The sequence below is a fragment of the Podarcis bocagei genome, assembly GCF_964188305.1.
Source record: "Podarcis bocagei genome assembly, chromosome: 14".
In the NCBI taxonomy this organism is placed as follows: domain Eukaryota; kingdom Metazoa; phylum Chordata; class Lepidosauria; order Squamata; family Lacertidae; genus Podarcis; species Podarcis bocagei.
The window spans coordinates 55,591,575-55,619,074 of NC_138139.1; the positions used below are offsets into that span (position 1 = coordinate 55,591,575).

Consider the following 27,500-nt stretch of genomic DNA (forward strand, 5'->3'; position numbering starts at 1 on the left):
AAGTGGCCGGGCAGGGAGGGGCCTCAGGCAGTCCAGCTCCAGGCACCATCTGTGCAGGCCCCTCTGCAGCCCAGCCGGCCAGCTGCCTGCTCCACAGCCTCCGTGGCAGAGACAGAGGGGTGGAAGGAGAGGCACTTCCAGGCCGCCACCATGCATGGATTGAGGCTCTTCTGCTGCTGCGTGGCCCCGATCCTGCTCCTTGGGGCGCAGGCAGGTAAGAGGCTCGCCCTGCCCCCTCCCAGGTCTCCCTCCTGCACCCCTGGCCTCCGCTCTGCCCTCTCCCCCTTGCCGTGGGCCACAGCTTGGTGGCACAGGATCTCTGGGCGGCCCTGGCAGCGTTATGAGGGGCTGGGAGGGTGTGCAGGAGGATGTGGGTGCCTTTCAGCCTGTCCCCCTGGGAGCCAGCCAGGCATGCTGTCTCCGGAGATGGAGGGGAGGGGGGCCAAGCTGGCAGGCCTCCTTCACTGCCCCTACCCCCTGCCAGTGCCCAAGGAGCCACCTGAGGACAGCTGCAGTGTGGACTTGCTGCTGGACCACCTGGCCTGCACTGGTGGAAAGAGAAGGTGACTGGCTGGCCTCTCTCCGCACCAGAGTAGAAGGTTGGCTCTGGGGCGGGCATCCTGGCACTGCTGTGCTGTGCCCTCGTGGTGCTTTCAGCTGCCCCCCTCTTTTGGGGACCTGTCGGTGGAGAGAGTGTGTGCCCGCCTGCCAGCGTTCCCCTTGGTTGCCCTTGAGTTAATTTGGTCTCTCAGGCTGGACGCTATATGCCCAGCTGCCACAGGATGGCTAAGTATGGAAACAGGCGTGTAACTGGACCCCCCCCAAGCCCCCTCCCTGCCATGGCCAGCTCAGCTGCTGCCTCCTCACACTGTCACGGAGGAGCCAGGGCTGCGGATTTGCCTCCTTTTAAGGGCATCCTTTGTCATTCTCAAGAACAAAAGGGACTAGTGGGGGGCTGGGGACCCCCCTCCCCTCCCACTTTCTGTGGGGTGCGGGGTGCCCTTGCTATGGCTCTGCTGGACCTGGTAGAACACACACACACACAAACACGTTGAGCCCCCAAATCCCACCTGGTTGTGAATCTGCTCTGGAGCTTGGTGGTGACCCTGTCTTTGCCCCCTGACAAGCGCTCCTGCTGTCTTGTGGACTCTGGAAGTGGGCAAAAGGGCACACAGAGCTTCCTGGCGACCCTGGTGTCTGCATCTGAGCAAAGGCCTGAGCTGATGCTTACCTGCAGCTGGCGCCCAGGTGGAGCAGAGAAGCAAGGCCAGGCACGGATGGGGACCAGCTCTCTCAGTCTCCCTCTGGGCTTTCTGTATCCCAGATGATTCTCCCCTCGGTATCTTGGGGTGTGCCATCAGGTCACACTGGCTGAGCCCATTTTGCCCTTGTCTGCGTATTGAAAACAGCTTTCAGGGCTGAGTCCTTAGTGCCCCTGAGGGGCTGGGGGCTGGCAGGAAAGCTGACAGGGCCTCTTCCCAGGCCAGTGAAATGCTCTTGAGAGGCCCTGCCTTGCTCCCAGGAATACCCTGGGGGGGGGGGAGATGGCCTTCTGGATTGGCATCCTGGCTTTGGAATGCCCTTCTGTATGGAACTGGCTTGCCCTGCACCAGGAGTCCCATTTTTTGGGGTGTCCCACGAAGACCTCTCTGTTTGCTTGCATTTTGGATAGTAGATGGGTGTTTTCAGAACCGTGCTTATCCTGTTTTTAGCTTTCGGGGTTGGCTTTTGTCTTGCTGTATTTCGTTATGCTTAATTGTTGGCTTGAAATTGTATTTATATGCTGTGTGAATTGATTTTATTCACACTTTGTTCAGAGCCCTAGAATCGTTTGATGAAAGGCACTTAAGGAATGTTTTCAAGGAATAAACCCCTGTGGCCCTCCAGCTGCAAGGATGGAGGTGGGGGGGCTGCCCTACCTGAGCTACCTGCATTACCTGGCCTGGCGCTTCTGCAGACAGTGGGGAGGTGAGAGGGGATGAAATGGCCAAAGCTGCCTTCTCTCCTGGTGCGACTGGGGGTGGGCTCCTGGGCTTCCCTCTCCAGCCAACAGCAGCCTCGCTTTCCCCAGTGAGTACCCCAGTGGTCCTGCTCTGTGCCTGACCCCTTGGCAAGCCAGCCAGCCTTGCCTTTAGCTTGAGTTTGATGGAGGGGAGTCCCAGGTGGGCACCGTTCTCTGTTCCCAGTTGTTGTGTTTTGAGTTTCCCTTCTGAAGAAGTGTTGTGCATCACTTGTGGAGTATTGGGAGGAGATGGGCCTGAGGTGCCGCTTGGCTCTGCCGCTTCCCAGTTCCTCTGGTGCTGAGGAAGGAAAGGGCAGCGGAGACTTTGCTCTCTCCCTTGGTTCTGGCAAAACGCTCCCTGCCTGTATTTCAGAGGCTGCCGTGACTTTCAGGTTCTTGGAGGGTCTTTGTCAACAGTTCCTTCCTCCTCTGCTTCGCTGTATCCGCTCTCCCTGTTGACTCAAGGTCCTTTCTGGTCTTGTTTGACTTCATATTCTGCTGGGAGGTCACATTCCTGGCCAAATCCAGCCCACCTGTGGTGGCAGTTGTTGGGCTCAGACTCCCACCAGCCCTGGCCAGAGAAGATGATGGAAGCCCAGCAGTGTCTGGAGGGATTGCTCACTCATCTCTGCCTCTGCGCTTGTTCTTTCCCACCTTCTTGCAGAAGAAGATGGCTTCTTCCATCGCCTGCCAACTTCTCTGCCCTTTTCAGCTGCTCAATTGGGTTTTACCTTCACCCAAGTGCATGGGCATAGCCAGGATTTTTTGGGGGGGGGCAGGACTGAAGTGATTGGTCAGTTAGTTTAGTATTTCTATTGTTTCCTTGATCTAGGGGTGCAGCTGCCCCCCCCCGGCCCCTTGGCTAGGCCCAAGCCCAGGTGTTGGCTGACTCATCCAGCTGACATCTGAAGCCCTTCCCTTCATTTTCTTCCCACCTCTTGCTTAAAACAGAAACAGCTGGATTTACCTTTATGGAATAATCTCAGATCCTGTAGCAATGCACAAGTTAGTAAGAGTTGGGATGTTTGCTGCGTCACTAGGCTCAGCCACAGCCCACAACCTCCAAGACTTGAGTGCAGCCCAGGAAAGATGGTGGTCTCTTTCTGCCTTTTGAGAAAGCCACGATGCCTCTGGGCTGCAAAGGCAGAGCCCATAACAGTCATGGAGCTGCTTATATTTGGGAAGGTCTTGCTGTTGCACCCCTAATTCAAAATGCCTCTTGCAATGGAAGTGACCCTCCCTTCCCTTCTGCCTGCTCTTTGGAGAACTTTCGAGGCCTAATACCGACTTGCACTTCTGACCGTTGATATCCTTGCATAGTAACTCGGAAGCCCAATGAGGTCTCAAAAGGAAAGGGGCGAGGGGGCTTGACTGGAAGGCAGTCGGAAATTGAAGTGGGAGGTGCATTTGTGATGCAGCCCAAGTCCAGGAACCTCCTGTGCTGCAGACAAGTTTGCAGCTGGCTGCCACCCTCACCCTCAAGCTGCAGAGAGGATGTCTGCAGAGACCAGTCAATGGAACCTGAGCAGCCCAGCAGGCACAAGGGAGCTATATTTATCCCGCCTGGGGTTACCCAGCCACAGCCAGTAATAAGCGCTGGGGCCTTGGCATGGCTGCGAAGAAATCCAGGGCTCCCGGGTTTCTTTTACTGAGGTTTAGAGGCCGCACTGCAGGTGCTCAGTCAAGCCTGCCGTGTCTGCGGGAGGGAGAGCCTGTAAGGGGGGTGGCAGCAGCCAGGCAGGGCCCTAGAGAGAGACTGGGTAGTGGGGAGCCTGGACCCTGGTCCGCTCTCTGCTGCTGCTTGTGCAGGAGCTCTTTTCCACAGCATCTGTTGTTCCCTCCCTCCCTCCCTCCCTCCCCTCCCCTTGCTGGGATGGTCCAACAGTTTCCACTTAGGAGAAACAGGAGCTGCGTGACTTCATCATGAGCGCCTCGGTGTGGATTGCAGCTCCTCTTGTATGAAACAAACGAAGCAGGTTTCTAACTTGGGTGCTTCTCCATGCCCTTCCTCTTCATATTGTGAACCACAGGGAGTGAGTGAATGTAAATAGACTTGATCATTGCAGGATTCCATGCTTTTTGGGTGTGTGCATGGAACAAACAAAGCCCCCCCCCCTTTGCCATTGATGTACCCAAGCAAGGAAGGTGGGGTCTGTGTGCAAGAATTGGGGCACTTTCTGGTACTACCTTTGTCTAGCAACCAGAGTACTTTTGGAGGGTGAGGCCTGTAAGGCAAAAGTCAAGAGAGCTGGACCCTACTAGTGCTAACAGGATTCTGGGTAGCTGGCAATGAGAATGTGTGAACATCAGCCAGTGATCAAAGCCAGCAGCTGTGATCCCAAAGTCCCAGGAGAACAGGAGGCAGAATTTCCGCCAGGCGCCTCCTGCTTCCCATTCTGCATGCATCTCTTTTGCATGGGGAAGCTACTGGCCAGTGGCATCCTGGCCAACCAGTGTGCTCCCAGCTTTCTTATCTACAAGGAAAACTAAACAGGATCCCCCAAAGTTTCACTTCAAGCAATGGTTCTGCCATTGTCCATTAGCCAGCAGGCGGCATCTGGCAGAGCTGAGCTGGCTTTCCAGAGAGGAGAGGGCCACCCTCCAAACTGCAACTTGCACTGAAATACAGCATCCCCCTTTATTTCCTTCTAACATGAGTATTTTACACTGCTCCCAAGCAAGGGACGTTGCTGGATTTGGAGGTTCAGCCTGTGGCAGCCACCAAGAGTGCTTTTGGGAGGGTGAGGTAATTCTTCCAGACATTTGGCCCATTTCCCTCTATTCCAGAGTCAGGGAGACAAAGACTCAGCCTCCTGGAGGAACTGAACTTTGCCCTTTCCTCACGCAAGGATCAGGTTTGCCTTGTGTCTCTTCCATCCCCAGCAACAGCTACAGGGCAGAATCACACAACCCAAGGTCACCACCAGCTTCACTGGAACCTGAGAACTACTCTTTTTAATTTGTTCTTTAGAAAACAATAAAAGGTTTCAAATATTATAAGCCAAGGAGACGTATGTGCCAATGCAATAAGTGGTACTTTCAACCTTTCTCTTCTACAGCATGTAAGAGTCTGCTTTCTTTTAGGGACCATTGCCTCTTCTCCTCTGCCCCCCTTACAATAGCTGTACAACAGCTGCATATGATGGGGACATTCGTTCCTTTCCTGCAGCAATACTCCAGCTGAGATAGTCATGTGGCATTTCCTTCTTGCATTGGCTTGCAAATCACCCAGCAGGCCCTTTCCCTGCATATTTTCATTTTAAGATTGCCCACAGCACAGAAAAGTGAGCATCATAGAAGTAATCATTAACAGGCTTTTTTTTGGGAGGGGGGTTGCATGCTTTCACAAGGTCCCTAAATTTGCACACACCATCTGCAACGCAAACCTCTCTGTTTAGTGGAGGAGCTATGCGACTTCATTTACTTTTGGAATATGAGACTATTGTGGGAACTTCATGAAAGGTGTCCTTCATTGCACTAATAGGGCCGACTGTGCCCTATTCTACAGATATATCCCCAATGTCCACTCCTCTTTCTCTCTCTCTGCATGTGTCTCTCTTTCTCCTCCTCTCTCTGCACCTTCTCTTAAATATTTCACCCAAAATCTCCAGTATTTAGCAGCCTACAGCAGCAAGGCCATCAAACAGCTATTAAAAAGGTGTGGTACCTCTTAAAAGAATTAAATCACAGAATTGTAGAGTTGGAAGGGACCCTGAGGATCATGTACCGGTAGTTCAACCTCCTGCAATGCAGGAATAGGCAGCTGTCTGATGTGGGGATCAAATATCTTGGATTTCAAAACAACCTCACCTTTTGCCTGTGCCCAGGGGTAAGTCTTGGTGACCTGCCTGCCCCTTTGGAGGCCTAACTGCCCACCAAAGGATGTGCCAGCAGTGCAGCCGAAGCACAGAGAAGGGGTGTGTATTGCGTATGTTCTCTCCTGGTAACTTTCTCCAGGCAAGGAAAACGCCTTTCTTGCTTGGGCAGCCAGCTGGGCATTTAACCAGGTGTGCAGTCCATCCGCTCTTCAAAGCGGCAGCCATTCTGGAGGACTGAAGAAAACAGGAGCGATACCAGGTTTAGAGCTGGGCTATTTTCAGAGGCTAGGAGGAACCAGGGCAGGAGCCAGGAATCTTTTCTCTTTGCCAGGCAACAGTGCAGATCTATGCTGCTCAAAAGTTTGCACCTTTGATTCGGGACTTGCAGAATCCAGCATTACATTCCTTGGCCTCCCGCCACTCTGCATTTGGCCACTAGAGGGTCGTCTTGGCTGCTGCAGTTTTGCAGAAGTCGGCAGGACCGGGGTCTTCTTTTTAACCTGGGACATTGCTGAATGCCTGTGTGCTACGTGTGAATGCTGAAAGGGAAAGCAAAAGCACGGGCATCCCAGGCAGGTTTACACTCACTGGTTCACTATTGTTCTGAACAAGACCAGCTATTCCCACTCCCTTCGCCTCTCAGTAAAGGACCATGAGGTGCTGAGAGCCATCTTCAAATATCTTGTCCCGTGAAAGATGGAGCAAGCTTGCTTCCTGCTGCTCCAGAGAGGAGGACCCAAATAGATGGATTCAACTTGCAAGGAAGGGCATTCTGAGTAAATATTAGGAAGAGCTTTATCAGGGGAAGAAGTGTTGGACAATGGAATAGATTCCCTCAGAGGCTGGATGGCCATCTGATATGGATGCTTTAGCTGAGTTTCCTAAATTGAAGGGGGTTGGACTAGATGACCCTTGGGGTCCCTTCTGACTCTACAAGTCTATTATTATCTTGGAGAGGGAAAAAGGGGGGCTTGCAATGGCTGGCTGGTGGGCACCGAGTGCAGAGCAGAGTCCTGGCTCTTAAGTGCCTCTGGGGTTGCTCTGTCCTGTTGCCCAAACCAAAACAGAAGGGTAGGAGTCCTGACCCAGAGGCTGAGTAGCTGCAGGCCTTGCCATGTTGGGACCCCCAACCAGCCAGCAACTCCAGGGCAAGGACCCCTGGGGATCCTGGTTGCTCCTGGGGTGGCGGCTAGTGTCCCTCTTCTTGCGTGGCAGCTGGCTTCTCATCAGGGTGGATGACACTGGCCAAAGTGGCCCAAAGCTCTGGGTTCCAGCACACATTTCAAGTCAGCCTAAAACTTGCCAGACTTGCATGGTGACTATTGCAGAGCAAAGCAGAGCTCTCTGCCAGCCAGCCATGCTCCACGTGCCCAGCGGCCTCACCACTTCTCTGGAGGGATGGGGCTTCCAGCATTCCCAGGGCTGCAGACAGTAAGCAGGGCCACTTGCCAGAGGCAGGGTGGGAAGAGGGCCAGAGGTTTGGCTCAGAGCCTGTCAGGTGCTGGGAGTGCCCAGAAGGCAAGGGATTTCCACCTCCGCAGCCATGGAGGGAGTGCGGGTTCTCTGAGAAAATGGAGGACGAGGAGGAAGGGTAACAGCCAGGCCCAGCAGGCAGGAATCACACAGGGAAGAGCAGACACCACTTTGCGGGGCTGTCAAAACAGCAGCAAGGACAGGTGGGAAACTCCCTTTTGCTTCCCCATCGCAGGTGGGCCTTTGACCTTGTGAGGGTGATGGGCTGACTGCAGAGGGAGCACCGCGCTCAGATGAAGGACCCCCAAGGACCCTCCCAGGGGCCAGGTTGGCTGCTGGTCCTGACAGGAGGGGAGCAGGGGCCAGAGCAGAGTTGTCCAGAAGCACCACAGAGGGCAGCTGGTGGTTGGGGGAGCAGAGGACCTTCTGGAGGGGCAGTTGCAGGTGGGACAAGAGCTATGGCCATCCTGCTCTATTATGGGGCAAACGTCACACATTATTTCTAGCTTGCTGTGGAGGGCTGGCGTCCTCTTCTCTGCCCTCTTCGTTCATCGTAGCCCTGCCTTGTGTGGGCATTAGGTGGGCACCCCGCTTCCTCTCCCATCACAGCTCTGTTGGGGATAGTCGGTTACAACGCCTGGAAAAAGTTTGCTCTCTAGGCTGAGCCACTGTTTCATTAGTTTTTAGGTGTCTGCTGATAAAGAGGGCCAGGTTAATGGCATCATGTCAGAGAGAGCCCGTGGAGGGCTGTGGCTTGCTCTTGGGGGGTTCTGTTTGGGCAAACCCTGGAGTCATGTGCCTGCAGCCGAAATCTCTGCATGAGGTGCCTAGGTAGCTGCCTGCCGGCTGACAGGACGTCACTCTCTGGTTCACCTGGCTGCTGCTCTGCCTGCTGCCGTTTGGTGGGATTGGTACGTGTGTCTGAGGCTTGACCCTGGACATCCTTTGCTTCCTAGGCCACAGAGACATTTTGTTGCTTGTGACTTCGCCACCCAGAAGGCTCCGTCACCACTTCCTCCTGCAGGGTCCTGGGCTGGAATCTGCCCTGCCACAGCAGACTCGGCATTCTTGACGTGCTCTCGGCGGCTCTCGGCGTCCTCGGCTCCCTTAGTGCGGCACGCATACAGTACTGTATGGCATGTCCAAGAGGCATCCTAGGGTGTCAGCTTACAACAGGCTTGTGTGATGCGTTGGAGGGGCTCCTGCCACCGCCTCTGCCCCTCACCCACAGGGAAAGGAATGAGGCCTCTCTCCTACATCCAAAGTCCTGCTGGGCTCCTCTCCATGGAGACACTTCCAAGACCTTTCTCTGTGTGTGCGTTTGTGTTGTGGGGGCGACGGGGAGGCAGGGGCAGGAGCCATGAAGGGAGTTTCTGTGGTTTGTAGCAGCAGCGGCAGCACCCCCCACCCAGTTGCCGGTGGTATTTTTAGCCGATGAGGGAGGCTGCTTGGGTGTTAAGCCCATAACCTTCAGCCCGTTTTGCTGCAGAGCAAACACCCCTTAACTATCTGCAGGTCAGCAGAATTCAGCGCTCGATATAGTTGGAGGCCTCCAGTTTGGGGCCAGCGAGGGCAAGGAGGGCTCTTTATATAAGGCCGTGAAGGTCAGAGGAAGTGAGGGGCCAGGAGCTCCCACCTGAGTCCAGCCCCCCAAGGGAGCTCCTCAGGTCTTTCACCATTGAGGTCTCCACAGGGAACCAACCACTTTGTTTAGTTCCAAAGCACCCCAGCCCACCTGCCTCTGGGCAAATGCCCCTGGTCTCTTCATGTACAGGTCTGAGCCCCATGGATTCCCCTGCAATCATCCCCACAACCTCTTCCTGGGCAAAGCTTTGGTGGGCGAGGGGGAGAGGAGAAGGAGGAGGAACCCCAGGCCAAGCGACACTTCCTGGGAAGAACCATGGACCTATGATGGTCAGAGGGCATCCCTTTCACATTTGGGCACACACTGAAGCAGCCAAGGTCTCTCTTTCTAATAACCAAAAGCAAAGCATTGTCATTATCTTTACACCAAAGCAGGCAGGGAGGCAGCCTTCTGCCTTGGAGGTTTCTGAGCAGAGGTTGGATGGCCATCTGCCAGGGATGCTCTAGTTGAGATTCCTGCATTGCAGGGGGTGGGACTTGGGGTTCCTTCCAACTTTTCCATTCAATGATTCGATGGTTCCAAAGCCTTTCAAAGAGGCTGGCCAATGCTTGGGGCCTGGGGCCTTCCCCCTGGTGGCAGGGGTGGATGGCCTTCCGCTACATACCCTGCACAAAGGAAAAGCTTTGCATGGGCAAATGGGACCTGCCCCCTGGCATCAGGTGTGGAGGGAGAATTATCCCTCTATGTTGCTGCCGTTTTCAACGGAGGTCTGCTGAATTTCAGGCGTCCATTTCAGGCCAATAAGAAATGGTGGTGGGTGGGAGGCTCATGGAGAGCACAAGTGACCCCTTCTCTCTCCCCCACACAACTCCTGGGATACTGGCCAGATTCACTCACCACTTTCCCTGGTGCAGGGACCCTGACTTGGAGAAGAGGGAAGTAGACTCAGTCAAAGCAGCTGGACAGTTGAGGCCTGTTATGGATGGCATAAGGGCTGTGTTCCATATTCGGCTCATGTTTTCCTGCAATGCCAACCGAGACACAAGGAAATGATTGGCTAACCTGAACTACTGGTTCACACTGCTTACTAGGGAGGCCGCCCCAGTGTCTGGGGGCAACTGCCATTAGGAGCATAGGAAACTGCCCTGTACTGACCCACTTTGGTCCACACTGATTCCCTGGCTGTGGCTCACCAGGATGTCCACCAGCCCAGCTAGAGATGCCGGGGATAGAAACCGGAGCAGGTGACTCCCTTGTTGCAGTAGCTCCACTGGCTCCCAGTCTCTTTCCTGGCACAAGCTAACAAGGGTGGTTATGCGGCTTAAGTCCAGGTTACCTCAAAGTGAGACTCTGAGATCTTCAGGAGGGTACTCTTCTCTTGCTCCTGCTAACCTCCCAGGCACACTTGGTGGGGAAGCGGGAGAGGGCCTTCTCGGTGGTAGCTGCTCCCATTTAACTTTTGAACTCCCTCTCTGGAGAAGCCAGGCTGGCTCCCTCATGTCCTTCTGTTGGCAGGTGAAGACTGTTTTATTTCAACAGGTTTTTGGGAACTTACTAAGCTTTTTAGAGGAAAGGGCTTTTAATAGTGCTGTGCTGTTTTTCCTATCTGCATTTTAGAAGATTTCCTTTCTATATTATTTTAATTCTATTTGCGTTTAATTACTTTTAACAATTATCTTTTACATGTTTTTAGCTTTTTGTATTTTGTTGGTGCTGTTTTAATTGGTGTAAGCTGCCTTGAGTCCCGGATTTTGGGGAAAGGAATAATAATAATAATAATAAAACAACAACAACAACAACAACAGGGCTCTTCTGTATTTGGGGTGTGCTCTGTGGAGTGGGAGTGAGAAGGAAGATGCAATACCAATAAAGAAGAACTTTCATTGCCAGCATTTGCATCCAGACATGTGAAACATCCTACAAAGCTCGGGAGGTTTTGTGAGTCAGTTCCCGTTTTCAGCTCTGCCTGCGCTGCTTGGAGAGAGCCCTGCCTCTCTCTGATGTACCCCTGCCAGCATGTTCAAACAACAGAGACTGATCTGGGTTCACACAGAGAGAGGCAGGTGGGTTTGGACTCCTTAACTGTAAATTAGCTACTTTGGAAGGATCCGTGCCATCACATCAACGCAAACGTGAGGCTGGCAAAGGAGGCAACTGACCCCCATGGCCTCTGTCTCCTTTTCTGTCCCGCTTTCCTTAGCCCCCAACAGAAGGAAAAGGAGAGCAGGAAACCTCTGGAGCACAGAAGATGAACTTTGAGAGGAAACACAAAGTGTTTGGTGAATCCTAGCCTTACATGGTAATTTGGGATATGCTAAAACCTTCAAAAAGTATTTAAAGGCATCTGCTTTCTCCCTCCCAAGCTGTTCCTCTCCTTCCTTGGCTTTTCTCCTTCTGTACTTGTAGCCTAGGAAGGCAGGAAGCCCAGCAGAGAGAGAGGGCCAGCCGGCCGGGGCTTAGGCTTGCTCAGGGTTTGCCTGTGTGTAATCCAAGCTATATTCCCTCCAACCAGCATCAGTTTATTGATAGGAGCAAGAAAAGCAAGCTGGATTCCAAGCCTGGTAGTTGGGACAGGGTTAAGAATGTATTTATAAAAGCCTCCTCAAAATGCGCATCAGTTTCAACATCCCTTTAATAGGAAAGGGAAGAGCCTGGCTCTGCCTGTGCCTTTATGCAGAGCCACGTGTGCAAATCGTGTGCCCCGAGTGAACCACGCAGGCCGTTTTGAGGAGGGAGGCAGGCTGAGCACAGATCAAACTGACTGACCATGTTCTGACTATTTAGAACTGCAAGTCTCTGCCCCGGATGGCACAGAAGACTCTGCCACCTTTGCCGAAGGAGGCTTGTTGCCCGGAGACCCAAGCCTGGCAGAGAAGGAGAAGCTGCTCTATGGAGACTCTGCTGCTGCTGCTGCCACCGCTGCCATCCCACCTGCGACAGGAATTCCCTTCCGGCCCTTAGACAGCCAGGAGGAAGCCAGCACAGGTGTGGAAGGAAGCCCTCGTGCTGATGGCTCCACTGAGGCAGCTGCTGAACTGGACACCAGCTCCTTGGAAGCTGAGGGTCTGAAAGAAAAGGAAGCCCCTGTTGCTGAACCACAGAATGCCCCCGACAAAGGGCATGACACGGATGGGCAAAGGGAAGCACCTGAGCAATATCTCACAGTCAACAAGGAGGATGTTTTGGCTGGAGAGGAGGCTGAAGAGAGTGAGCAGGCCCAGTCAGAGGGAGTTGCCAAAGATGCTGCCCCAGGCGGAAGTGGGGCCCCCTCCCAGAGCCTCCTTCAGCCCCCTGTCAAGACCAGAGAGGAGCTGTCCTCCACTCCGGAGTACAACATCACTGCTGACTTGGGCAGTGAAGATGGAGCTACCTCTGTGGAAAGACACTTTAGTGATGGCTCCCCTGCAATGAGCACCTTGGGAGCACTAGGAAGGGCGCCACAGGAGCCCCACATGTTAGAGGGGCAAGAAGAGTCTGAGGAAGCAGAGGACACCAGCCCCCATGAGGAAGAAGCAGAGGAGGAGACAGCGGATGGTCCTGGGCAGCTTGATGCAGAGGAGGAGGAGGGAGAAGAAGGGGCTACAGTGGCCAGGGAGGGAGATACCAGCCTACAAGAAGGAGAAGGTTCTGATGAAGATGAGTCTGAGGAAAGAGAAGATTCTGAGGAAGATGAGGCTGAGGAAGAAGACAATTCTGAGGAAGATGTGGCTGGGGAAGAAGACAGCTCTGAGGAAGATGAGGCTGATGAAGAAGACAATTCTGAGGAAGACGCAGCTGAGGAAGGAGACAATTCTCAGAAAGATGTGGCTGAGGAAGAAGACCCTCAGTCGCAGGAAGATGACAGCACAGTGGAAGCCGCAGAAGAGGGTGCTACTGCCTTGGCAGGAGAAGAAGCCATTGCCCATGGAATAGGAGGAGAAGAAGAGGGTCCTGCCCCATCAGAGAGGGAGGGGAGAGCAGAGGAGGGGGAAGAGGGGACTTCCCCAGGGAAAGGCATGGGTGAAGTGGAGCCAGGAGATCCCAGCCTGACATCTGACTCTGAGGTTGACACCCACCTCCAGCATCAAGAGGGAGGCCCCAGTGAAGCAGAAGCAATGCCCACTCCTCCCAGCAATGAAGACACCCTCGGTGGTCACGAGGAGGCATCCTCTGAGCAAGCCCACCCAGTCCCGCCTGCTGCTAGCCCAGCACCTCACAGCAACCCTCCAGCTACTTCCACCGCTGGTCAGTTCACCTGGAGAGGCTCCAGCCCCCTTCGTGCCATATTGTAGGGCTAAATAAAACAGCTCCCATACACAATATTCCCAACAGACCTACCCTGGCTGTCAAGTCACCCCCTTTCCCCCCTACCCCAATGCCTTTGCTCACCAGCGCAGGACAGTGAAGGGGTGGGAGTGAGGAGAGAAGCAGCTGCCCAAGAAGCTTCAGGGAAGGGTTTGGGTCGAAAGGCATTTTGCATTTTTTAGTGCAGATCTAAAGAAAGCAAGGGTGGTGGGCCTCTGTCCCTCTAGGTGTTCTCACTGTTTTGCTATGTGCTTCTACATTTTCTCCCCTTCTGTTGGATGCAAAATCTACAGTGCCTTTTTTGCTACTTTAAAGCCTCAGCTGTATGGGGTAGGTTACCAAGTGGTCCTGTATGGGTTGTGGTCTAGAGGCAACCAGTTCAGCATTTCTGCAGAAAATGCCGTATTTTTCCGTGTATAAAACTATATTTCCCTCCAAATTTTTAAAGTTAAAAATTGGGGGTCGTCTTATACATGGAATATTAATTTCTTAATTTTGGAAAAATACAGTAATACAAAACCTGAACCAACAAAACCAGTTCAAGTTTGCAATAATGATGCAAAAATCCAAGATCTCTATTATGTCAAATGGTCTGTGGGTTTTTTTAATTCAGCAAAGCAGCAACCTGAATAATAATTTTTACATAACAATAATAATAAAATGAAACATGCAAACAAGATGCTGTACAATAATGGTTGACAGACTTGAAGTCTTGAAGTCTAAGGATAATTTTAATTCTCCGGCGTGTTGCCTGAAGGCCTGTCGCTTGGAGGGAGGGGGTTCCTGAACTCAAAGGGATTTTCTCCAGCATATTGACAAATAAGCCAAATAAATTCACCACATTGATTTTAAATCCACACTATGTTTTCCCCCAACTGCACAAAGAAAGCCCCCTTTCCCGCCCCCCCCCCACAGCTTCGACCAGTAAGGTTCTGAAAAACCCTCTAGAGGCAATTAATTGCTGGCATGACTGTCAGGAGGGGGTGTTCCTTGGAATAAATTCCATGCCAGGAATGTTCATCTGATCACCTGCCATTGAGGGAGGGGGCAGGAAGCGAGAAGGAGCTTCCCTTTGTTAATGCTGCTCTTGAACACACAGCTGATGCCAAAGTGTAACCAGAGCTGTATCCAGTGGCTATTTGGGGAGCAGGAAAGTCTTTTCTGCAGCTATCGGCTGCCTTGTGGGGTAGGCTGGGCTCAGCTCCCAGCTGGCACCACAGACCTGCGCCGTGGGGCCTATTCAGTCAGGCCCAGCAACGAGGCAGGGCTCCAGTGACTCCCAGTGACATGGGAAGGAATTGGTTCAGGAGCGGAGGAGGAACTGGGACAGGCATTTTGGACCACAGAGGCATGATGGGAGGATGAGACAAAAGGGAATCTAGTCTGCAGTCACACAACTGGGCGGCAAGCATCGTGGGCTGTTTATTAACATGTGACTGGCTGCATTATTATACTTCATGAAATTTATATTCCACCCAGCATCTGAAAATTATGGATGCTGCCAATTGTCTGACCATGTGGCCGAACACACTTTGTCAGGGTGGCAACAGGAAGGACCCCTTCAAGAAGCCTCTCACTGTTTGGGGGAGCAGCTGGAACCCCTGCCCCACCTGAGGTGGAGTGTGAATTGCATCAAAGAAAAGTGAATGGGCTTCCTGCCATGTAGCTGTATTTTTCTTCATATGTATAGCTTTTTCATAATACATTACAATAAAAAACAAGCCAATCTAAATGAAAACAAAGCATAAAAAGAAAAAGAAAGTACAAAGTTCTTCCCCCAAAGTAGAGCTTAACTCAGTGCTATTTTTCTAGAAAAAGAGGTGCCAAAACTCACCATGAACTCCTCCTTTGTTCTCTTATAATGTTAATGGTGCGCACCTGAGAGGTGCTAGAATTGAGTTCCAGTGAGTTCCAGCCGTGAAAAAGCCCTGGCTTAACTCTTGGCTTTCACAGAAAGGGGTGGACCCGCCCAGTTCTTACCTGGGAGCATCCCTTTCTTCTCCAGTCTCCCACCCTGGGAGATCTTCCCTTCTCTGATTACTGTCACCTTCATGTGTGTATAATCACAATAGTGGCCCAGAGTAGAGGACACACACAGAGAGAGAGAGAAGGAAAATAAAATAATAATAGAAGATAATAATATACTAGAATCATAAGAAGAAAAAGAAGAAAAAAGGACTAAAAAGGATATCCAGCTGTTCTTCCTTCTGCAGCAAAGCAATGTTTTCCCAGTCTTCAGACCCAAATGTCTCAAATTCATTCATTTTCCTTTCCACACAAAAAATCTAAAAGTGGATCTCTAATTTGTTATCTTTGTTTACACAAGAGTCTCTCCACTGTGGTCATATGTTAAAATAATATTTTTTGGTTATTTACTTATTGTATATTCATTAATTTACACCCAGTTCCGTACCTTCTAATTCTATTTGCTGTTATTTCCCATCCCAAAACAAAAACCAAAATCTTCCATTTCCACTTCTTTCATTCTTTTTCCAAGAGAAGCGCCAGAGGCTTGGCAGCTTTTTACTCTGAATTCACTCCAAATTGTGCACAGAATCATTTCTCTCTCAGTTCTATGTCTGCCAGCTCAGGATGTCTCTTGATCTCTTCATCCATGGCTTCATTCCACTCCTCCAACATCATAACTTTGCCATTTGGCTGTTTCATTCCTCTAGACACCTGTGTGAAGGATTTATCCATTTCATAATCTGCTGCCTCCAACTTTACCATTTCCCTCTCCTGTTCTGGCAATCCTTTATCGAAATCATTGTCCAAAGCTTCTGTGTCTTCTTCAATTCTGGTCATCCTTCTCTGGTCCATTTTCATTCACCATTTCAACAATCTCAGCTCTGATCTCTTTTAATTGCACATTCAGTAATTGTTGTAAGATGCCAACAGTCAACAGAGTTGATGTATTGCCATCCTGAATATTCTTGGTCTTCTTAATAGCTCAATCTTCACCTTAAGATCTTCACTGTCTCTACCTTATGGGCTTCAGTCTCCCATCTTCACAGCATTCCTTATTGAGACACATTCTTTTCCCACAGTGACATAGAAAATTTATTTTTAGTTTTAAGTCAGCACTTTCATTGAGAAAACAAGGGACATGCTTAGAAGGGCGGCCCAGATGCTAAGTGTTAGGTGGGAGGCCTGCAATGCCGTCTTCTGAAATTCCCTGTTAGGCTCTCAAGTGATGAAGTTATTTTGCATTTTATAATATAAAACCTCAATCGACAGGAGTGTCAACTTGGTTTTAAAATGGTCTCTGTTCCAGTGTATCAACAAGTTCATTTGGGAAGGCCTCAAAAGTGTTGCATGGCATACTGTCAGAGGTTATTCCTGTCATGAGAGACCCCCTCGCCTTGCCCATCATTGTGAAGTCAGGATGCAGCAGCATCTAAAATTAGAAGATTGCCCTCCGGCAGCTGCCAGCCCCTTAGCTCCACTTGGGAGGCAGGGTTGGGGGCGGGGAAGGAATGCCTCCACAAGGGAAACCTCACTGTGTGCCAAAGGCCTGGATGAGCACCATGGGAAGCCTCTTCCTTTCCCCTTTGGGAGCTGGGACTGAGCCCTCCCCCTCCTGGATACCTTCCCTGCAGGCCGTGATTCTGTCTTTGCTCTTTCTGCAGAAGAGGCGGAGGATGCCGGGGAGTCTGCCAGGAGGGACCGCACCCACATTGAAAGCACCTTGAAGCTGAAGGAAGAGAAGCCTGCAGATGACTATTCAGGTAGCAGTGGAAGGGGAGAGGTTGGTGGTGGGGAGGGGGAGGATGCAAAGATGTGCTGGGAGAGATGGGCGCACACCCTGTGTGTGGCACATCTGCAAAGTAGCCCATGCTTCCTGACAGGGCCCCAAGCTCTTTCTCCAGAGAGGGCCCTGAGGCCCAGTCCATTCTGTTTTCCTACAGCACCCTCTCACATTGCATAGGACCACATATTTGTGCCTCCAGGATCTCATCACTGACCATCAGGCGTCTGCTTCCCCTGAGCCTTATTCCTGGGCTTGCTCCCTACTCAGAATAATAATAATAAATAATAATAATTTATTATTTATACCCCGCCCATCTGGCTGGGCTTCCCCAGCCACTCTGGGCGGCTTCCAAAAGAATATTAAAATACTATAATATATCAAACATTTAAAGCTTCCCGAAACAGGGCTGCCTTCAGATGTCTTCTAAAAGCCTGGTAGTTGTTGTTCTCTTTGACATCTGGTGGGAGGGTGTTCCACAGGGAAGGCGCCACTACCGAGAAGGCCCTCTGCCTGGTTCCCTGTAACTTGGCTTCTCGCAGTGAGGGAACTGCCAGAAGGCCCTTAGTGCTGGACCTCAGTGTCTGGGTAGAACGATGGGGGTGGAGACGCTCCTTCAGATATACTGGACCAAGGCCGTTTAGGGCTTTAAAGGTCAGCACCAACACTTTGAATTGTGCTCGGAAATGTACGGGGAGCCAATGTAGGTCTTTCAAGACCGGTGTTATGTGGTCTCTGCGGCCGCTCCCAGTCACCAGTCTAGCTGCCGCGTTCTGGATTAGTTGTAGTTTCCGGGTCACCTTCAAAGGTAGCCCCACGTAGAGCGCATTGCAGTAATCCAAGCGGGAGATAACCAGAGCATGCACCACTCTGGCGAGGCAGTCCGCAGGCAGATAGGGTCTCAGCCTGCGTACCAGATGGATCTGGTAAACAGCTGCCCTGGACACAGATTTGACCTGTGCCTCCATGGACAGCTGTGAGTCCAAAATGACTCCCAGGCTGCGCACCTGGTCCTTCAGGGGCACAGTTACCCCATTCAGGACCAGGGAATCCTCCACACCTGCCCGCCTCCTGTCCCCCCAAAACAGTACTTCTGTCTTGTCAGGATTCAACCTCAATCTGTTAGCCGCCATCCAACCTCCAACCGCCTCCAGGCACTCACACAGGACCTTCACTGCCTTCACTGATTCTGATTTGAAAGAGAGGTAGAGCTGGGTATCATCCGCATACTGATGAACACCCAGTCCAAACCCCCTGATGATCTCTCCCAGCGGCTTCATGTAGATATTAAAAAGCATGGGGGAGAGGACAGAACCCTGAGGCACCCCACAAGTGAGAGCCCAGGGGTCTGAACACTCATCCCTCTCCACCACTTTCTGAACACGGCCCAGGAGGAAGGAGCGGAACCACTGTATAACAGTGCCCCCAGCTCCCAGCCCCTCAGAAGCTCTTGTAGCATCACCAGCTCTCAAACTTTCCCTCTTCCAGCTTCTTGAAGGGGCCTGAGACCTCTTCTAGTGTCCTCTGGAAGAAGGACTAGCAGGCCATAGCAAGGAATGATGATACAGACGCACTTAGCAGGCTGCCTTCTACTGAGTCAGGCACTGTGGTCCATCAGGCTCCATAATGTCATCTCTGACAGGCAGCAGCTCTCAAGTTTTTCCGATGAGGGGAAAACTTTAGGTTCTCTTGATTTTTCATTTTTCCAGTCATTATTTTGGTTCTCTGCACTTTGCAGCAATTTTTGAATTAAATGTTTGAATTAGAATTTGTCAGATTTTTAGTACAAATTTATCCCAATGAACCCATTTTTGTATGCAGTTTTGACAACCAAGCAGCCTCTCCTAATATATGCTTTTGTATGTGTCCTTTTTCACTAATATCTTCATCTTCATACACACTTTCCCCATATATAATGCATTTTTGTAAACATTGCTTGATTGGAGAACCTCATCAAAAAATTCAGGTAAGTGCAAATTTTGAGGCTCAGCTGTGTTTCGGTTTGCACATGGTTTCAGAAAGTGTTTATCTAATAGACCTGCTTTTAAATGCAAACTGAAACAAATTTATATTCCATTCCTAACCTGGATATAGCAGGGACTGAACCTTCGCAGTCTTCCACAACAACCCTTCTCCAAGTGCACAAACACAGAAACACACACACACAGAATAAACTGATTGATTGCCTCCTTCTGGCAGGTACAGGAGAGTGGGAGCTGGTGGCCCTCCATTCCTGGTTTCTCTGGCTCTCCTGCCCTTGCTCTTCTTCACCACTGGGTGTCCTCCTCTGCAAGGGAAACCCCATTTTCAGAGCCCTCCTGGCTGGATCAGCAGTGCCATCCCCATCAGAGAGCAGGGCAAGGAGCCCTGGGCTGGAGGCTCCCCTTTAAACCCCACCGCATGATGTGGGTCAGCTTTTCTTCCTGAGGCTGGAGCATCTTGCAAGCATGGATTGCAGAGGTCAGATTCTTGGAAGCATGTACCCAGCCTCCCAAAGAGGAACCCAAAACTGGTGAGCCGCAGAGGCGTCCGTGTGTTCTCTTGTTTCTCCAAAGATGAATGCCAGATGCTCCTCTGAAGAGTGAGGAAACTGCCCCATAGGATCTGGGAAGCCCCTGGAGGGAGGGCAAAGGAGGTGGAGATGGGGGAAGAAGAGCAAAGGTGTTGGCAAGTGGCATTGCTTGTTCCTCCTGCCAGAAGGACCATCCCAACAGCCCTGCACACCAAAAGGAGCAGCCTCTTCCTATTTCAAGAAAACGTAAAATCCTCTCACACCTTCTTTGCAATGTTGTTGGTAAAACATTCGTGTGTAACAGGGGAAAGGCCAACTGGGAGAGCCACCTGCCTCATCTGCCTGCACATTTAGCTTCCGACTGCCACTGGCCACTTCACTGACCCGGCACTGGGTGCAAGGGGTTGTGGTGGTGGACAGGCTGGTCTGGTTTTTGCTTTGATATGTTCCTCTTGGCCTCTTCTCTCATTGCAGGCACACTGCAGCGGCTGAGGAAGATCTACCACACTTCTATCAAGCCCTTGGAGCAGTCTTACAAGTATAACGAACTACGGCAGCATGAAATCACAGGTGAGGGTTGTGTTCGGGGCACCGCTTTTATGTTTTGATGGGCTGCCATGTTTCGTGGCCAATCTTGAGAGGTAGGAGGGAAGTGGAGAGGCAGACCATTCAGCCCAAAGGGTCTCATCTTGCACTGCAGCATTTTAGAAGGCCCTGGTGCTGCTAGAATCAAAAGTAGAAACTTACTAGCAGGACCTACAACAAAATGTTGCAGTGTGGAATGCTCCTGTTCTGGATATGCCCTCCTTCTGGATACGTCATTCTATTCCCCCTTCCACAGCATTCTGTAACAACTGAGCACCTTCTCAGTAGGGTGTTCCCCCCACCATTTAGTGTCCATTCCCCCTAAAATTCCTTCCTCCTTCTGCCAGCCTCGGGTTTCTCCAGGACAGCCGATACATCCCTGGTCTGTGGACTGTGCTGGTCTTTCCATTCTCAATGTCCTTTAAGCCCATGTGAAAAAGGCTAAGGAGAGAAGATGCCCTTTCAAAATCTTCTTTCTTGTAACCCGGACCAACGGATTTAAGTTACAAGAACAGATATTTCAGCTAAACACTAGGAAGAACTTTCTGGCAGTAGAACAGACTCCCTGGGAAGGTGGGATCTCCTTCCTTTTAAGCAGAGGTTGGGTGACCATCTGCCAGGGATACTTTAGTTGTGATTCTTGCATTGTGAGAGGTTGGATTAGAGGTTTGGGTACCCTCCAGCTCTACAATTCTATGATTCTGTGAAACCCATCAGACTGCAGAGGGGCTGAGTATGCAAAGAAGCCCCTAGCTCATGATCCTCCCAACAAAATTGGGATAGGATTTGCATGTTAATCCCTGTGGAAAAGAGGTCTTTGATGCATGAGCTCCTTCTTGTGTTACTGTGTGGATCATGAATCATGATTCCAGCCTCTTTCATAGGGCAGGGGGAAAGATTCGTTGGCGCTGCATCCTTCCTCAGAGAATGCCAATGGCCATCTTCAATTCTTGATTGATACCAGCCTAACCAAGCATCCCTTTTCCTTGAGCCTTTCCCTACTCACGTTGCCTTTTCTCTCCCCCTGGCCCTGTCCTCTCCTGCCTAACAGCTTACCCTGGACGCACCTTGGGCTCCTCAGCCACAGGTGGGTATGGCTTCCTGTCACTTGCATGTCAGCACGGCTCCTCTCAGGCAGCCTCTCTCTGCTGAGCAAGGAAGTGTCACAAGACATCTCCCCCACCTCCTTGCTGCGCCTAGCAGCCCCTCTTGCTGGACCAGAAGGAAAACGCACCCCTTGTGCCTCCTTGGTTGCCTAAGTTGGCTTCTGCACCATCACCTATGTGCCTGGCTGAGCTAAACAGGCTATTGTTAAATAACAAACAACAGCAGCAACAACAACTTATTACTATCATTAAATCTGCACGTACGTAAACAAACCAAGTAAATACCAATGCAAACTTAATATGAAATATACAGACTTTTGTTTAGACAGAAAAGGGAGAGATACAAGGGGAGAGGGAAAGGCGTACACATTGTTATCAGTGTTTCTAGTGATACTTGTGGCTTAGCATCCTCCTATATTTTGTTGCACCAATGCATAATGGAAGGGCTCTCTCTCTCTCTCTATATATATATATATCCACTTGCCTGCCTTCCCTCTTACAAGGTCCATCAGCTTTACAATTAAAACATTCTTTTGTAATCCAATCATTAAGTGTCTGTGGGGTGTGTGTGTTTATTTTTCTCCAATGATAACTAATTGTCAGATCAGAAATATGTTCCTATTTCTCTATGACATGATCTCTTTTATATCCCAGAAGGTTCCTGTAATGCTCTCAATGCTACTTAATACAACTCCCCAGAAGGATTTTATCCTCCAGCATGGCCAAAATATGTGCATAAGAGCAGCATGTGCAGCTTTACATCTCCAGCACATGTAGACCTGATTTAATCTGTCCAGAGTAAGATACCAACTGAAAATGTTAATTAAAGAAATCTTAATGTAACTGAAGGGCCCTGCCATGGCCACAGCAGAGGCCGGGGCAACCCTGGAGAGGACTCGCATGGCTAAGAGTTCCCATCTGCTTGGACTGCTCCTGCTTTTGGAGACTGTGGAGGGTGATGGCAGGTGAGCAGCTTGTGTGTGCACTGTGATGCCTCACCCTACCCACTCTGTGTAGGTTGTGATGCCTTCATCCCTGCCTTGCACTGATTGCCCCAAGGAATGGCTGTTTAGGCTGGGCAATGTTCCTGTGAGCTTGGGGGCATGGGTCCAGGTAGTCATTTAAGAGGCGACTGGAAAATTTTCAAGGACACTCCTGAGCTTTTCCTGCTGAAGGAGGAAAAAGAATCACCCTGTGGTATTATTGCTTTCCCCTTGCAGATGGAGAGATCACTTCCAAGCCGATGGTGCTATTCCTGGGACCATGGAGTGTTGGCAAATCCACCATGATAAACTACCTCCTGGGGCTGGATAACACTCCCTACCAGCTCTACACAGGTAACATCTCTGAAGTCTTTGTTGTTGTTTAGTCGTTTAGTCGTGTCCGACTCTTCGTGACCCCATGGACCAGAGCACGCCAGGCACTCCTGTCTTCCACTGCCTCCCGCAGTTTGGTCAGAAGTCTTAGGCACTTGTATAACCTGCCTCTTTCTGCTAGGGATGGAAGGAGCTGTCCAATTCAGTTCTCTCATTTTCTAATTTTCTCAATCTTGAATCCAGTTCTCCACATTTTGCAGCAATATGGGAATTTCTTCTTGAAAATTCATCAGCATTTTAGTGCAAATTTCTCCTAATTAACACATTTTATATGCAGCTTTGACAAATGTTCACATTTTTACAAGCAATTTCCCCTGCTCTAATGCATTTTTGTATGTCATTTTCACTAAAGTTGTCTTTTTTATGCACTTTCTCATATATAACATGTTCTTATAGACATGATTTGGTTGTAGAGGTGAATCACAAAACTTGGATAAGTGGACATTTCAGAGGATAGCTGTGTTTGTTATCATATTGTTTCGTAAAGTGTGAATTTGATAGATTTTGCTTTAAACATGTACTGAATTGGATTTCTCCTCCACCCTACAGCATAGGGGTTGTTAAAATCTCTGTAGCTAGTGTCAGAACAGACCTTTTTGTGGTCAGGGTCCAGCAAAGTGAGCTCCCTGGTGTGCCCAGGCCTCATATGCAGAAAAAAGTCTCTGCCTTGGCTAAGCCAGGTATGAGTGAGAGGAGGAGGAGGAGGAGGAGGAGGAGAAGAAGAAGAAGAAGAAGAAGCAACAGTTCCTGCTAGCTGTGCTTCAAGCTCCAGCTTTTCCAGCTCAGCCCCATTGCCTCTCTGGAGTGCACCCTGCTTAGCAGGTCAGGCTCGGCCAGGAGACTCCCCATTGGGCTGGCTTCCCTCCTCAGGTGGTTGCCTGACTGCAAGAACCACAGTTGGCAAGCACAAGGGAACTTGCAATTTTCTGCCTCCCCTGCATGGAGCCAATTAGTTTGAGCAGGAGTGACCTTTCCAGTGTTCTCTCCTCCCCACCTCCTACCACCCTCTGGGGCTTCCTTTCTCTCTGATTCCCAATGAGCAAAGCTTTCTATTTAAATGAAATTTCTAAGCAAGATGAAACAAGCTCAGCAGTTTGGGGGGGTTCCTTTTCTGCATAAGATGCTGAACAACTTGGACCCGGTGGCAAAATGCTTCTAAGCATAGCTCTAGAAACTGCAGCAAAAATGTGGTCTCCAGAGTGGAGTCGGTTGCCTGAGCTGTACTATCTTCCTTTGTGTCAGCAGAATGAGTGGTAGTGTTATAGCTACCCAGGTTTCTGCCAAACAGAGCAGGGAATTGCCCTCTTCCTTGAGTGTGGTAGAAGTTGGGACAATGAATACTGATTTGATAATCATTTAACATCTTCAAGAAGCTATTTGTTTTAAGCCATCGGGGATGTATTCTGAAGTCACGGTCATCAGCCAGGAACAAGGGATGAAACCATTTGTCTGCTGAGCATAAGCACTCCTAAGAGAGTTTTGGAAGGGACAATAGGATTGTTTTCCTCTGCTGTGAACTTGTTGGGCTTTGAGGGAGCTGAGATTTTAACTGTTTTTTGCCAGATGTGTGAGTGTGGCCTTTGTTTTGCTTTCTCCTTGAACAGGAGCTGAACCCACCACCTCAGAGTTCACCGTCATCATGCATGGCCCTAAGCTCAAGACCATTGAAGGCATTGTGATGGCTGCGGACAGCACACGCTCTTTCTCACCTCTTGAGAAATTTGGTCAGAACTTTCTGGAGAAGCTGATAGGGATCGAGGTCCCTCATAAGCTCTTGGAAAGGGTTACCTTTGTGGATACGCCGGGGATCATTGAAAACCGGAAGCAGCAGGAACGAGGTAAAGCCCTACTATGCCTTAATGTTCAGAGGGTCTTGAGGTGTTTTGATTTGAGTTTTTGGTCAACCACAAAATTCATATAGCATTGTCAATAGTCAAATGAGATATCAATATTTTCCACGTTTTTAGCATTTACTGCAGTATGTACTGCACATCAGTTCGACTTCACAGTTTGGCCAAGCTTTTGAATTGCATCCCCCCCACCCCGCTTTTGAACTTTGCTTTCTCTATTGCGACCTAACTATCCACTCAAGGGATAACAGCAAATAGGATGGGGTTCTTCATGCAGGGCAGCTACACCTGCAGTCTTCCAGATGTTCCTGGACTACAGCTCCCATCATCCCTGACCACTGGTCACCCCAGGTGCTGCGGTTGGTGGGAGCTGGAGCCCAGGAACATCCCTGCCTTAGTGAAGCATGGGTTTCCAAAGATGTATCACTAAGGGTTCTGGGCAATCATTGTCATGTGCCAGATGTCAGAAAGTGCCTGGGCTCAAATTTGATGTTCCTCTTCCCCTTGTCTTACAGGCTACCCTTTCAATGACGTCTGCCAGTGGTTCATTGACAGAGCTGACCTCATCTTTGTAGTGTTTGACCCCACAAAGCTGGATGTGGGGCTGGAGCTGGAGATGCTTTTCCGCCAGCTAAAGGGCCGGGAATCTCAGATTAGGATAATTCTGAACAAAGCTGACAGCCTGGCTACACAAGAGCTCATGCGAGTCTACGGAGCCTTGTTCTGGAGCCTGGCTCCACTGATCAATGTCACTGAGCCCCCCAGAGTCTATGTCAGCTCCTTCTGGCCCCTGGATTACGAGCCCGACACCCACAGAGAACTCTTCTTGAAAGAGGAGATTTCACTCCTAGAAGACCTGAACCAAGTGATTGAAAACAGGCTGGAGAACAAGATTGCTTTTATCCGCCAACATGCCATCCGCGTCCGCATCCATGCACTCTTAGTTGATCGCTACTTGCAGACCTACAAGGACAAAATGACCTTCTTCAGCGATGGAGAGCTCGTGTTCAAGGACATTGTGGAGGATCCAGATAAGTTTTACATCTTTAAAACAATCCTGGCCAAGACCAATGTCAGCAAGTTCGACCTCCCTAATCGTGAAGCTTACAAGGACTTCTTTGGGATCAACCCTATCAATTCCTTTAAGCTTCTTGCTCAGCAGTGTTCCTACATGGGAGGCTGTTTCCTGGAGAAGATTGAGAGGGCTATAACCCATGAGCTGCCAGAGCTCTTGGGGAGTATTGGCCTGGGGAAGAAACCCAGCGTCCTCTCCTGCGACACAACTGGCTGTGGCGAGACTCCAAAGAACCGTTACAAGAAACATTAGTAATCTGTTCAGTGTAACCACTCCTGTGTTCCTGTTGGTGAATGAGCTTATGTCTTATCTGTCCAAGAAGCCAAGGTCTGTTAACCCTTTGAGTGCCACACCGGCAAGAGCTAATATGCAATGAGGACTTGGAGTCACTGGCATCAGTGGCAGGGAAGTTGGGTGAGCCTACAGAAGAGAATAAAACACTGTGAATTCCTGATTTTTATTATCTAACCTGTTATTCTAAGTAGGAGGCCATGTATCGAGCTGAAAGTCCAATGGAGGGGCCATTTCTTCTGAGGCAGTCATAGGCCCTTGCATGTACTGAGCAAGCAGGGAGGAGGAAGGAAGGATGAGAGTACTGAGGGCGAAAAAAGGCTGGTCTCCTGACATTAGGAGAAGCACAGGCATGGCCCTCCCTTGCACACAACCTGTATGTAGTTTTTCCAGCTCCCTCTGCTGCACTTGGGATTGAGGACCACAGAATTCATCGCCACATGTATAACCAGCATTCTGCTTGAGAGTCACAGCAGGCCACCATCTCTAGCTCTTCATCAGCAAGCCCCACTTCAGCTGCATCTGAGCATTCCCCCTGTAGTGTGTTCAGTGCCCCTACTGCCCCATAACTGAAAGATTACAGATTGCTGTTCCTCTGGATTCTGCCTGGTCCGAAAGAAGGCAGCTTGCTACTCTCTTGGAAACCTGGTTCAGAAACAGAAATCCGCCAGCACACATCAGAATCCAAGTGGCTCCTGCAGAGGCCATTTGAAGCCTGGCCTTTGGGGAGTCTCGTTTGCAGTGGAGGCTACTTTGTATGTGTGTACATGGACACAGAAACCTGCTGCTACAAGCTTAAAATTGTGAGTCTTAGCACTTCACTCGCTAGGACTTGGCATGGTATCTGAGACCCAGGATTGCCAGGCATCTCCTGCCCCTTTAGCGTCCTCTTGCTGCTGCTGCTGCTGCCGCCGCTGCCCTTGCCCTTCCAGGTTTTTCACTGTGGGTTAAAAAATGGCTAGTCTTTGCCTATCTTTTCTCTTTTATAGCTTCCCAGTTGTTCATTTGCCTCCCTGCACCTCAACATCAAATTTTTGTGGTTAGGTGCAAATGGTTATTTCTTAAGTTAGAACAAAGCTCAGCTTTCTTGTATGTGAAATAGGAGAAGCAGTCCTTTAGGTAGCACAGCTGATGGCAGTGCTGAGTGCAAACTGGAGACATGAGATTAGTGAGTGGTAAGCAGAGATGTCCAGGCCTTACACCCTGATGGTAATATTCTCTGAGTGTGAAGGGGGGTCTGCAGCAATTATGACATCCAGCCAGTTATCAGCATTGAGATAACATGCTGGCATGCCTTATTAATCTTGCAAGGGAGGTTCAAGAAAGGTATAATTAAGCAACCTGAGAAAGACAGAAGTGAAGAAGAAAAGGTGAAGCAGATGAAGGTAGCATGATGGATTGGTTTACTTGCTTTCCCACCAAATAAAGTATTTGAAAATTGAAAGTTTCGAGGAAATGGACAGCAGGTGAAAATGCAGCTCAGCACCAGATAACAGCTAGGGAAAGAGTCAGCGCAGAGAAAAGCCCCCCCCCCCAATATCTTGGAGTTGCTGCTGCTGAAACCTCCTTCTCCATTCTTCTCTTGTATGTTAGCTTCCTATCCTTCTCATATCACCAACTGCTTCCCACCCTGCAATGCTTTTTCCCAATCAGATGCTCTGTTCTTGTAAATGGTCCTGCATCTGACTCTACAACTGGTGGAACAGAAAAAAGAAGTGTGCTGCAACTGGCTCCACAAAGTGAAATTGCCTTGTTCTCTGAGGAAGCAGTGACCCCAACAGATAGGCCCCACCGC

General features: G+C 50.3%; 1 protein-coding gene and 1 long non-coding RNA gene across 4 annotated transcripts in view; one reads left to right on the plus strand and one right to left on the minus strand.

The window, feature by feature from the left end:
* On the plus strand, nt 1-25,868 carry SRL (sarcalumenin). 3 transcript variants are annotated; one of them, XM_081170745.1, is made up of 8 exons: nt 1-214; nt 11,663-13,102; nt 16,792-16,890; nt 19,897-19,992; nt 21,059-21,094; nt 22,334-22,450; nt 24,094-24,327; nt 24,855-25,868. In XM_081170745.1, the coding sequence occupies exons 1-8, from the start codon at nt 151-153 to the stop codon at nt 25,664-25,666; spliced, it is 2,898 nt and encodes a 965-aa protein (XP_081026871.1). In that variant the 5' UTR covers nt 1-150; the 3' UTR covers nt 25,667-25,868. The 3 variants fall into 3 exon arrangements, with proteins under 3 accessions (XP_081026871.1, XP_081026872.1, XP_081026873.1); XM_081170746.1 differs by lacking the exon at nt 21,059-21,094; XM_081170747.1 differs by lacking the exon at nt 11,663-13,102 and having other exon boundaries at nt 8-214.
* LOC308573646 overlaps nt 1,443-27,500 on the minus strand; it is a 31,366-nt gene continuing 5,308 nt past the window's right edge. Inside the window, exon 3 of the long non-coding RNA XR_014002150.1 lies at nt 1,443-9,900. This is a non-coding gene — a long non-coding RNA (uncharacterized lncRNA). The remainder of the gene's footprint in view (nt 9,901-27,500) is intronic.